At 36.4% G+C, this 13,660-nt stretch overlaps 1 protein-coding gene across 2 annotated transcripts in view; it reads left to right on the forward strand.

Annotated features, from left to right (window-relative positions):
• LOC128644881 (serine protease inhibitor A6) overlaps nucleotides 1–13,660 on the forward strand; it is a 49,730-nt gene that overhangs the window by 18,893 nt on the left and 17,177 nt on the right. For both annotated transcript variants that reach the window (XM_053697517.1, XM_053697516.1), the window contains exons 2-3: nucleotides 2,506–3,169; nucleotides 12,732–13,002. In XM_053697517.1, coding sequence (XP_053553492.1) covers nucleotides 2,530–3,169; nucleotides 12,732–13,002 — 911 coding nt within the window. In that variant the 5' untranslated portion in view covers nucleotides 2,506–2,529. The remainder of the gene's footprint in view (nucleotides 1–2,505; nucleotides 3,170–12,731; nucleotides 13,003–13,660) is intronic.

A 13,660-nucleotide genomic window follows, 5' to 3' on the forward strand; every position in this document is an offset into this window, starting at 1 on the left:
TAACCCCACTAAACAAGGATTCAAATTCGACCCCTATGAATATAAAACTTCTCTATACGTGGATGACATTTTCTTAACACTTACACAACCAGTCTCCTCGATTCCCCCCCTCCTCTACACCCTCCATACCTATGGTTCCTTCTCTGATTTCAAAATAAATATTTCCAAATCAGAACTTCTTCCTATCGGACTTCTGATGGACAAACTGAAAATAATACAAACACTAGTTCCTTTTCGCACGCAGCAACTATCTATCAAATATTTAGGAATACATATATCTCCTTACAAGACCACATTAATAGACACAAATTTTAAAGGAATAACCCCAACAACACAAGCTCTCCTAAGCTTTTGGAGCAACAAACCCTTGTCATGGGTAGGCAGGATCAATGCTGTCAAAATGATCCTTCTTCCCAAGATACTGTACCTCTTCCAGACTCTCCACATCCCTTTACCATTGTCACTAATGCATAATATACAAAAACTGATCAAAAAATAAATCTGGCAGCATAAACTACCCCGAATCGCAACACTTTACTGCCCGAAAGATCTAGGAGGCCTGGGAATCCCAGACCTGCAGCAGTACAGATTGGCCACTTTTCTCACCAGAATCATCAACTGGTGCAGACAATCATCACACAAAGAATGGGTTCTTTTAGAACACCATCTGTCCAGCACAAACCATCTTGGGAGCAAGTGCTGGCTATCCCCGAAATCGAGGAACCTACCCACCCATCTTTCGTTAATTATTGCAGAAACTTTTCACTTATGGGATAAATTAATTAAAAAACATAGCTACATATCCACAATACCCTCCCCCATCTCAGAAAACTTAGATTTCCCCTTCCAACAGCCAGATAAAACAATACTGCAACCTCATATTATCAAATCTATCCCTTGCCATGTCCTCATAGACATGAGCAAACCCCAATTCGAGATTATCCCTCATTTAGGCCCTGCATATAAAAATTGGTTTTGCTACACCCAGATATCAGATTTCCTCATAAGTAACCCGCACACAACCCAACTCATGTGCAACTTAACTAATTTTGAGAACATCTGCATCAGCGAAACCTTAAATAAGGGTCTCCTTTTAACCTCATATCAAATTCTCATGCAACCTTATACCACCTCACTCCCTTTTTACGCAGATAAATGGGAAAAAAGAGATAGGTGCACACCAGACTCTAAAAACATGGCAACATATCTTTTCCTCTATGACCAAATCATCTTCTTCTATATACACCATAGAGATGAATGTTAAATTCTTATGCCGATGGTATTACACTCCTTCCCGTTTACACTCATATTTGGTGGACTTGCCCCATCGCTCAATCCTACTGGCTAATGATCAAGGCCGAAATAGAAAAGGCACTCTCAATTACCTTAGACCTAAATGTTTTTTTTTTCCTTTTCAATAAATTCACTAAAATAAAGTGTAAATTGAGACTCACATTGCTGACCATTATGGTAAACTCAGCAAAAAGACAGCCCAAAAAATTGTAAATCATCACACCTCCCATCAATTAACATTTGGAGAGAGATAACTTCCCACTCCCTAAAGCTGGAAAAATACCACTACACACACAGTAAACGCCTGAATGACTATCAATCCATTTTTTTCCTTTGGGAAGAATACCTAAATCAAGTATCACCAACAACATGACCACACCTCTCCTTCCTTAGAATCTTCTCCGCATTCCCAACCACTTTAGATCGAGTGAAACATTTCAACTCTTCTACAGATGATATTTTCACGTCTTCCTGCAGTATTTTATGGTTATATGTTGAATTTTTGCAGACAAGTTTGTAATGAGACCCTCTTTTGGGTGGTCTCAATCACGCTGAACTTTTCATTTGTATGATCACAGTAACATGTTTATACTGTCTGCTATATCTTAAATAAAGCTTTTTCAAAATAAAAAAAATAGAAGAAAAAGATATATAGGTATAGATATGTATGTTACATAAACAGTATCAGATATATATATATTAAACCACTAAACGACCAGCGATGTACCCTGTACGTCACTGGTCTTTCTATGAGGGTGACTTTTTCAATAGCGCTATCTCACCACCAAGTCCGGGCTATTTTAGCAAGCCTGGAGGTTAACTCAGTTGTAATAATTTTTTTGTGCGCATCGGGTTTTCGATCACATGCAAACCTTCTTTTATTTTTAACTCATAATACAAGCTCAACCCAACACTCGCAAATAGCCTCCATCTAGCAATATTATCACTAGAGCGGGATTGCTAATTTGTGCTCCACTCATAATCTAGCCCATAGTATGGTGTTCGCACAACATCTAAATCACATAATGTCCTATTTCACAGGTATATACAGGTATGGACATTAAGCAATGCATACCTGTATATATATTTTAAGTATCTATGTTTATAGTATTTATTTACTGATTGACAGTTATCCACTTTCAGTTGCAAGGTTGCAAAGTATGATTATATTATCCAATTACTTACTCAAACATTATAATTGTAATCCTATAGATACAACTCTACAGTTAAAGAAAGATGAATGTTCTTCCCTTCCTCTGCCTATCTATCGCTCTGGGTCTTGCGTTAGACCACGAGGCCTCACATGACATAACACAAGAGCAAAAAAGTGAACACAATGAAGAAAAACATACAAAAGCACTTGAAGCAATAGCAACATCAAATGCACAATTTGCTATAGATCTGTTCAAACACTTGGTGTCCAGTCATGAAGATCAAGGTCCAGAAAACATGGTTTTCTCACCAATAAGCATTTCTACAGCATTTGCCATGTTGTCCTTGGGTGCTAAGTCTGTAACACACAAACAGATTTTAGAAGGGTTGAGACTGAATGAAACAAACCTACAAGCAGAAGAGATACATGAAGCATTTGAACATCTCATTGAGGCATTGAACAAACCAAAGAGCAATCTTCAAGTCAACATAGGAAATGCTGCCTTTGTACAAGAGAAGTTAAATCTCCTGAAGAGTTTTGTTCACGAAGTGGAGCATCACTACCATGCTGAAGTCCTTACTGCTGACTTCCCAAAGCCAAAGGTTGCAGAGCAACAGATTAATGAGTATGTGAAGAATAAAACAGAAGGGAAAATTGAAGAAGCTGTCCATGATCTTGATCCCCAAGCTAAATTATTGCTTCTGAACTACATACTCTTCAAAGGTAAGAAAATTAGAATTTTAATCTAAAGCTAACAGTTACAAATATGTTTATTGGTAGTCAATGTCCCATTGCTATTAAAAAGATTGAGCAGATTTCGCCAAGATTTGAAGATCTGAGATGCAAAGTTATAAGGATTTATGTCGTTTAATTACTTGAATACCAGTTAGGGCTTATAATACATTGAAAATAAATAGGACTGCTGCCTTCTACAGGAAAATGATGCAATTATGGCATTTAAATTGTAGAACAAATGTTCCCCTTAACATTGGTTCTGACATTCCATTTAAATTCAAGTGAAGATGGCCTTTGTTTCAATCACTTAATTAGTTCAAGTTTTAGAGCAATAACAATTACTAGGAAAAAAAGAAACTGTTCAGTAAAAAAAAAAAAGAAAAGAAAATCTTTATAAGTTAATTTACATTTTGGCATTTATTTGTTATTTGTGTTACTCTAAAAGTTCATGTGGAACTTTGGAACACCCAGAAAAAGCAAATTTATTACAAATTTTTAAACATCTATTATCACTTCTGCTGATAAGAAATAATCTGCCAAGTTTAGTTAAGCATCCCCAGGTTTCTGTAAGGCAGGGGTGGGCAAGAGGTAGATTGCGGTCTACCAGTGGACCACGAGTGAATTTTGAGGTGACCGCCTGGAAGATTTCAAAAGTCTGCATAATAAAAGAAACATTTCTCACACATCTAGATTATGAGTGAAAAGCCTCCTCACCGTAGATATGAGAAATGTTTCTCTTACGCAGACTTTTAAAATCGGCTATGAGTCTATGACGGCGGTATGTGTACTTCAGCATGCGGGACGCGGCTGTAGCTGAACTCGCTGCCCCAGCTTTGGTTACTGGCTGTCCAAAACTCTCCTACTTTTTGTCTCAAGAGAGATCAGTCCATAGTACAGAATCTTCATGCGGCAGGCTGAGATGCTGTGCGGTATCCCTGGGTTTGGCAGTTCCAGGTCCTGCTCAGTCTGATATTCTGCTGCTACTTACTAGTTCTGTTCTCCGTTACTTGTCACCAGGCTCTGCTAGGTGAATGGAAAAACACAGAAGTTTAGCGCTAATAGCTAAAAGAGAACAAGGCCACTCTAAAACAGTCACCCCAGGACTGTCAGGAAGAAAACAAAATTATGAGAAAAAGAGAGGGCGCTAAGAGCTAAGTTCTCACCACATTTAGTCAAATAACAGGGGATACAAATGAAATTGAAATGAATACCTTTACTCACATTAAAATACAATTACAACATTACACATTAAAAAATAGAAGGGACGTCTCCCTTTAAAAATTGGATTACCACCTTAAAAATATAAAAATATGGAAAAAATATTTTTAGTTTTTATTTTAGTTAAAAATGTTTGAGCTTTGTAAAAAGATGCAGCAAGATTGTTATAATGTTAATATAGTTCAGCAGTGAGATCTTCACAGTCTTTGTGACAAAGTTTCTTGTGTTAACTGATCGAAAAAATGTTATAGTTCAGCGGAAAATGTCAGCGTGGAGTTAATATAGTAGGATTTTTCATACAAGTTAAGCGATCATGTTGAACACCTTATTCAGGTTATACTCACACTCTTCCAAATGATTGTAATAGCGGCTTGATGACTTACACTTTTGGAGATTAACAAAAGTAAGCAATATCTCCAAAGTGTTAGTAACTTTTCTTACTTTCTTGAGTCGGCTGAACCAGGTCAGCGTGATTGGAAACTGCTTCCTTTGCTCCAAAATTCCTAAGCTTGAATCGGCTGAACCCGGTCAGCGTGATTGGAGACAGCTTGTTTTTTCAAACCTCCATATGTCAGATATTGTAGGATTTCCAAGGGGATAATGAAAAGTCCACAGACCCGCACTTAGCGTGAATCACGCGCGGGTTACAGATTTAAACTAGGTACCTAGATTTAAAGATAGAGTAAAGTCTTTTGTGGGGAACAACACAAGTAAGTCTACGCGTTTCACCCGATAGGGCTTTTTCAAGATACTGGTTCGTTCCCGGGACAGAGTTTAAATGATCCTTGGATTGTGTTCATTGGTTGTAAGATTTTCAATTAAAGGTGGAATTATGATAAAGCTTATTTATACTTAAGGTGGTATGTTATCTTCGTTTGAATTGGGTCATCCGTTAAATCAATAAAAGCTGATACACATAATAAACAGTTAAGGTGGTGGAACTCGATTAAGGTGGTAAAACCAAAGGTGGTATTTTATTAAGAATTAATGAGTTTCATATCTATTGAGATAGACAGTTTAATTTATCTAGTACATAAAGAATAGAAATGATCAAAGAAATTATTTGTTAGAATTCTTTGGGCGTCAGCTTATCATAATTGGATATTAAATGGTGCTGAAGAATAAAGATGATTTTCGTTATATATAACCTTGTAGTAAATTAATCGAACTATAAAACCTTTTCTTGATTACTAAATGTTATAAAATTCATTTTTTTTAAAAAAAATTCTGAAGTTCTAAGGAATTATTTATCTTTTATACATTCTAGAGTAATTGTTATCAGTTTTCATATGGGATTTGGGATATTTTCATATATTGTCTATATATTAATTGTAAATATATTATATCTTAATTCCTAAAAAAGGGGATAGGTCTATCTCTGAGTTGAGACCTCGAGGGAAAAGGGTATCAAATTTGTAGATTAGTTCGGCTTCTTTTTTGAGTATTTTGCTTTCGAAGTCCCCTCCTCTCCAATCTCCTCTGACCTTACATATTCCCCAATATTTTAAATGCTGTAAATTATTTTTGTGGATCTCTCTAAAATGTTTATATAAGTGGGTGTCTAGATTCCCTTTTTCAATATTGCAGAGATGTTCCCTGATCCTGTCACGTAAAAATCTGGTGGTCTCTCCAATATAAAATAAATCACATGAACATTTTAAAAGATATATAATGCCTTTATGAGAACATCTTATAATATCTTTAATTTTAAAATCTATATTTGTCCCTGTTATCTGAATGGAGCTAATTTTGCTACTATACCTACAAGCCCTACATGAAATGCAGGGAAAAAAACCTTTTAGATTATTCCCTCTGAGATCTTGATCTGCCATAGTGACATTGTCTCTCTTTAGGACACTGGGAGCTAGAATTTGCTTTAGATTTCTAGCTTTTCTAAAAATGATTTTAGGTTTGTATGCTAGGAGATCTCCTATCAAGGGGTCTTTTTTGACTATGTGCCAATGTTTTGTAATTATTTTACGTAATATTTGGTGATCATCATTATAGTTTGTTATTAGTGCTACATCATACTCATTTTTATTCTCCCTGATGGCTGATGTGTTTTTATCTTTATACTGTAAGAGAGAACTTCTCTCTGTTGTTTTGGCTCTAGTCATGGCTCCTTCTAGTTCTTGCTCACTGTACCCTCTTTCGTAAAATCTCTGTTGGAGGACATTCACCTGGGTCTCAAAGTCTGTATATTTAGAGCAATTTTTCTTAATTCTAAGGTATTGGCCTATGGGTATATTGCCTTTCCATCTTTCATGGTGGCAACTCTTCTTATGTACATACCCATTACAGTCTATTGGTTTGAAGAATGTTTTAGAAGCTAAACTACCCTCATCTACGAATAATTCTAAATCTAGAAAAGAAATGGAAGTTTTACTATATTGGTAGGTGAAATGAAGACCCTTATCATTGGTATTCATCGCTTGAAAGAACAATTTCAGGTTTTCTTCCGAACCTTTCCATATTATTAGTATATCATCTATATACCTCTTGAAGAGCACGAGGTCCGCGCCAAATTCATGTGACATAAGGAAGTGATCCTCCCAATCTCCCATGAATATGTTAGCATAACTTGGCGCGAACCTCGTGCCCATCGCGGTACCTTCTAGTTGAAGATAATATCTACCATTGAATTCGAAATAATTGTTTTCTAATATAAATTTTATTCCTTTTAAAATGAACTTTCTGAGATGATTATCCATATCTTTATCTGATTCCAGAGTGTTTTCAATGGCCCTTAAACCCTGTTCATGATCAATGATCGTGTAAAGGGATGTAACGTCACTAGTTGCAAGAAAATAATTCTCTTCCCATTTAATTTTTTCAACTAATTGTAGTACTTGAGTGGAATCTTTCAAATAGGTGTTGAGATTTTTAACGTATTTCTGAAGAAATATATCCACATATCTGGAAAGATTGAATGTTATAGAGCCTATTCCAGATATGATGGGTCTCCCCAGAGGATTTATAAGATAATTATGGATTTTCGGGAGGAAGTAAAAGATGGGGGTTCTAGGGAATTCAGGATACAAGTAATTGAATTCATTATCATTAATAGTACCCCCATCCTTTCCCTCCTCCAAAATGCAAAGTAAATTTTTCTTAATCTTATTGATCGGGTTAAGTTCTAATATTTTGTATGTTTTGGGGTCACTCAATATTCTGTTTGCTTCGGTTATATAATTAATTTTATTCATAATAACAACCCCCCCACCCTTATCTGCTGGCTTTATAATTACGTCTTTGTCTTTCTGTAGTTTATCTATAATGTCTTTATCTTTTTTTGATAAATTAAAATTGGGCCTCGATTTTTTAGGGTTAAATTCTTTTAAATCTTTTAGGACCATTTTTTCAAAGGTTTCTATGTTAGATCCTTTGGCGTATGAAGGATAGAATTTGGATATGGGTCTAAGGTTAGTGTGGGTTCTTTTATCATCATTGTCTGTTACAATTTTAGGGAATTTGGATGGATTTACCTGTCTTTCTATGGGATTCTTCAGAAAATAACGTTTTAGTGTTAACTTCCTGATGAATTGTTTTACATGAATATGGGTGTTGAATTTGTTAAGGGTAGTAGTTGGAGCAAATGATAAACCTAGTGATAATATCCTTTTTTCATCATTATTCAATTCTTTACTGCTCAGGTTAAAAATACCTGTGTATTAATTTACTACAAGGTTATATATAACGAAAATCATCTTTATTCTTCAGCACCATTTAATATCCAATTATGATAAGCTGACGCCCAAAGAATTCTAACAAATAATTTCTTTGATCATTTCTATTCTTTATGTACTAGATAAATTAAACTGTCTATCTCAATAGATATGAAACTCATTAATTCTTAATAAAATACCACCTTTGGTTTTACCACCTTAATCGAGTTCCACCACCTTAACTGAAATTCATACATAAACTATGACATTTTTATTTTTAAGTTTATAAATATTATGTGTATCAGCTTTTATTGATTTAACGGATGACCCAATTCAAACGAAGATAACATACCACCTTAAGTATAAATAAGCTTTATCATAATTCCACCTTTAATTGAAAATCTTACAACCAATGAACACAATCCAAGGATCATTTAAACTCTGTCCCGGGAACGAACCAGTATCTTGAAAAAGCCCTATCGGGTGAAACGCGTAGACTTACTTGTGTTGTTCCCCACAAAAGACTTTACTCTATCTTTAAATCTAGGTACCTAGTTTAAATCTGTAACCCGCGCGTGATTCACGCTAAGTGCGGGTCTGTGGACTTTTCATTATCCCCTTGGAAATCCTACAATATCTGACATATGGAGGTTTGAAAAAACAAGCTGTCTCCAATCACGCTGACCGGGTTCAGCCGATTCAAGCTTAGGAATTTTGGAGCAAAGGAAGCAGTTTCCAATCACGCTGACCTGGTTCAGCCGACTCAAGAAAGTAAGAAAAGTTACTAACACTTTGGAGATATTGCTTACTTTTGTTAATCTCCAAAAGTGTAAGTCATCAAGCCGCTATTACAATCATTTGGAAGAGTGTGAGTATAACCTGAATAAGGTGTTCAACATGATCGCTTAACTTGTATGAAAAATCCTACTATATTAACTCCACGCTGACATTTTCCGCTGAACTATAACATTTTTTCGATCAGTTAACACAAGAAACTTTGTCACAAAGACTGTGAAGATCTCACTGCTGAACTATATTAACATTATAACAATCTTGCTGCATCTTTTTACAAAGCTCAAACATTTTTAACTAAAATAAAAACTAAAAATATTTTTTCCATATTTTTATATTTTTAAGGTGGTAATCCAATTTTTAAAGGGAGACGTCCCTTCTATTTTTTAATGTGTAATGTTGTAATTGTATTTTAATGTGAGTAAAGGTATTCATTTCAATTTCATTTGTATCCCCTGTTATTTGACTAAATGTGGTGAGAACTTAGCTCTTAGCGCCCTCTCTTTTTCTCATAATTCTGCTAGGTGAATGGTCTGGTGTTTTTTCCCCAGGGTCTGTTACTCCCCCTCAGGTTCTTTTACTTACTCTGTACCAGGGGTTGATGCTGCTCTCTGATATTTTATCTGACACACTAATATTAGCTATACTTTGTGCTAGTTTCTGCAGCTTTCTGTCCCAAGAATTTGTTGTCACGTGTAAGGCAGTACAGAGCCTGCAGGTCCTGCTGCTGTCACTGTCCCAACTATTTGCAATAGTCTTCAGCTAGTAGTGGACGGATGGAGAGCAGCCAACACGACCTGCCCCCTAAGCAACCTGACATGGCGTTCAGCCAATAAAATTAATTTGTAGAATGAGTCTGTCTATGATGAGGCTGACAATAGTTCATTGTCATCGCTGTACCTGAGCTGTGGGTTTCCCATGTGTTCCAGGCTTGACTACTCGCTAGCCCTAGACTTGAGCCGTCTTTATTGAGCGGTACACAGATAAGGTTGCTTGATAGTCCCGGTGTAACGAAAAGAGAGAGCTCTCGCAGTAAGTAAAGAGGGTGACTATTTATTATTAAAGAGCGCAGCTGATTTTTAAAGTTGTATTATTTGTGCCAAAAATACGTTTAGCCAGCAGGTCCTATTTGTGGCAAAAATAAAATTTTCAGCCAGCGACTGGTGTGTTTTTTTTTTTTTAGTTAGGTGACCACGTCACTTGGAATAAAATTACAGGTATCCCTTGCCTTACAAAAGTCTGCCCACCCCTGCTGTAAGGACAAGTCGCAAAGTTCTACTGTGGAGAAGAAAACAAAGAAAAATATTGAACATAATTTCTATGTAACATTTTATATGTCATTCTTAAACAATGTTCCAGTTTACTTTTATTATCTAATTTGTTTTGTTCTCTTGGTATCCTTTATTATAAAGCATACCTAGGGAGGCTCAGAATCAACAATGCACTACTGGGAGCTAGCTGCTGATTTGTGGCTGCACATATATGCTTCTGGTCATGGGCTCAGATAGGTGCTCAGCTAGCTCCCAATAATGCATTGCTGGTCCTTCAACAAAGGATATCAAGAGAATGAATCAAATTTGACATTATAATTAAATTTGAAAGTGGTTAAAAAATAAAAAGTTTTAGATCCATTAAATAAACACTGTAGCCAATTGTATTGCTTTTTTTTCCCAAAGGGATTTTACAATGGTTACATGAGATATTTACATTGAACTATAATTACCATCAGGAACTTTTCTGGACCAGTCCTTTGAATCGTCTAGATTACAAGTTTTGTGCTATAGAGGGTGCGAGACGAACGCAACAAAAGTTGCGTTATTTCACCCTCCATATCGCTACAAGTTTCATAAAAGCCTCCTTGTGCATGCGTTATGGTGGCGATAAGCTCCATACCGCACAAAATCCAAGGGCTGAAAATATGTGCTTGTGCACGCTTTCCCCATAGCTATCAATGTGAAGAGAGTGTTAGAAAAAAAACTAACACCTGAAGCGCGGTATGGCGATCGCTGTAACGCAACCCCATTAATGTCTTAGGGGAAAAAAAGTTATGCTTAAACCTAACACCCTAACATAAACCCCAAGTCTTAACACCCCTAATCTGCCGCCCCCGACATCATCGCCACCTAAATAAAGTTATTAACCCCTAATCTGCTGCTCCCGACATCGCCTCCACTAATAAAAGTTATTAACCCCTATTCCGACGCTCCCCAACATCGCCGCCACTATAATAAAATTATTAAACCTATTCCCCCACACCCCAACATCGCTGACACTATCATAAAGCTATTAATCCCTATTCCGCCGCTCCCCGACATCGCTGCCACTAATAAAAGTTATTAACCCCTATTCCGACGCTCCCCAACATCGCCGCCACTATAATAAAATTATTAAACCTATTCCCCCACACCCCAACATCGCTGACACTATCATAAAGCTATAAATCCCTATTCCGCCGCTCCCCGACATCGCCGCCACTAAATAAAGTTATTAACCCCTAAACGTCTGGCCTCCCACAACATCACCACTAAATAAACCTATTAACCCCTAAACCGCCATCCCCCCACATCGCAAAACACTAAATTAAACTATTAACCCCTAAACCTAACAACCCCCTAATTTTATATTAAAATTACAATATCCCTATCTTAAAATAAATAAAAACTTAACTGTGAAATTAAAAAAACCTAACTTTAAACTATCAATTAACCTAACATAACTATTATACAAAAATTTAAATAACTAACATTTAAAAAAGCTAAATTACACATTAAAAAAACACTACTGAAAAAAATTAAGGCTAAATTACAAAAAATAAAAAATACTAAAATACAAAAATAAAAACAATTACACCTAATCTAATAGTCCTGAAAAAAAAACACCCCCAGCCTACAATAAACTACCAATAGCCCTTAAAAGGGCCTTTCGTAGGGCATTGCCCTAAAGAAATAATCTCTTTTACCTGTAAAAAAATACAAAGACCCCCCAACAGTAAACCCCACCACCCAACCAACACCTCAAAATAAAAAACCTAACTCTAACAAAAACCTAAGCTACCCATTGCCCTGAAAATGGCATTTGTATGGGCATTGCCCTTAAAAAGGCATTCAGCTCTTTTACATTGCCCTGAAACGGGCATTCAGCTCTTTTAAAAAAAGTTTTTTTTTAATTTCAGAGGTAAGTTTATATTTATTTTAAGATAGGAATATTGTAATTTTAAAATAAAGTTAGGGGGTGATAGGTTCAGGGGTAAATATTTTACTTTAGTAGTGGCGATGTCGGGGGCTGGCAGTTTAGGGGTTAATAGGTTTATCTAGTAGTGGCGATGTGGGGGGCTGGCAGTTTAGAGGTTAATAGGTTTAGTTAGTGGCGGTGGTGTCAGGGAGCAGTGAAATAGGGGTTAATAACTTTATTATAGTGGCGGGGATGTGGGCGGGCAGCAGATTAGGGGTTGATAAGTTTTGCGATGTGGGGGGATGGCGGTTTAGGGGTTAATAGGTAGTTTATGGGTGTTAGTGTACTTTGTAACACTTTAGTTATGTGTTTTGTGAAACATTTTGTTACACAAAATCCATAAATACTGCTCTCAAATGGCGGAATGGATCGTGTCGTGTCGGTATAGTCTGTAACGCAAGCATTTTAGCCTCACTGCAAAACCTGTAATACCGGCGCTTTGGAAATCCCATTCAAAAACTTAATTTTTTTTAGTGCGGGATTGACGTTGCGTTAAAGGCTACAATGCTTGCAGTATAGCTATACCGACACAACTCGTAATGGCTGCGTTACTGTTTTTATGCTGAAATGGCCATCTAGCCGGATGTAAGTAATGGTTTATTGTCAGCAAAGCCTGACTAAAACATGTTTTTATGTGCCATTAGGAGAATGGGAAAATATTTTTAACCCTGATTTCACACAACAACGTAAGTTCACTGTGGATGCCAATACTACAGTTGATGTCCAAATGATGCATCGGATGGGAATTTATAATAGTTTCCATGATACTGAGCTTCCATGCAGTGTTCTTCTTCTGCCATACAAAAACAATGCTTCCATGCTTCTCATTGCACCTGAACTTGGAAAAATTAATCAGATTGAAGAAGCATTGTCAGTAGAGACCATAACAAGGTGGACAAACTCAATGCAGAAAAGGTAAGTGCATAATGTGCATAAAGTAATAGCATTAAGCTCAAATATTTGATTAAAGGGACATGAAACCCAAAATTTCCTTCATGATTCAGATAGAGCATGCAATTTATCTGTTCTCTTGTTGTCTTTTGTTGAAACCCAGGGACGTAACCTCAGGAGAAAGCATGGCTGGAGCACTACATGGAAGCAGTTTTGCAAGAATGTTATCCATTTGTAAGAGCACTATATGGCAGCACTATTTCCTGCCGTGTAGTGCTCCAGACACCTAACTAGGTATCTCTTCCAAAAAGAATGCGAATTACGCAAATTTGATAACAGAAGTAAATAAGTAAAGAAGTAAACTTTTTTTTTATTGTATGCTCTGAATCATAAAAGAAAATGTTTGAGTATATAAATGAGACCCAGCTGGGGAACTTGAAAAAGAGTGGTGCTGAATTTTTATTGTGGATATAACTCTAAAATTGTCACTCTATGTCACAATCCTTCAGAAAAACTTGGTGACATTATTGTCCCATGAATAATACTTTACCAGAAAGAATATCCAACTATGCAGTTTTGTTAAACAAGTTATAAAATTGCAGATTTAACTATATACCTCCCAACATTTGTGGCTAGGTATTCAGGAGGGTGAGGGTGACTGTTGCCATTTTGTGGGCGGGGC

The sequence above is a fragment of the Bombina bombina genome, chromosome 1 (genome assembly GCF_027579735.1).
Source record: "Bombina bombina isolate aBomBom1 chromosome 1, aBomBom1.pri, whole genome shotgun sequence".
NCBI classification, from domain to species: domain Eukaryota; kingdom Metazoa; phylum Chordata; class Amphibia; order Anura; family Bombinatoridae; genus Bombina; species Bombina bombina.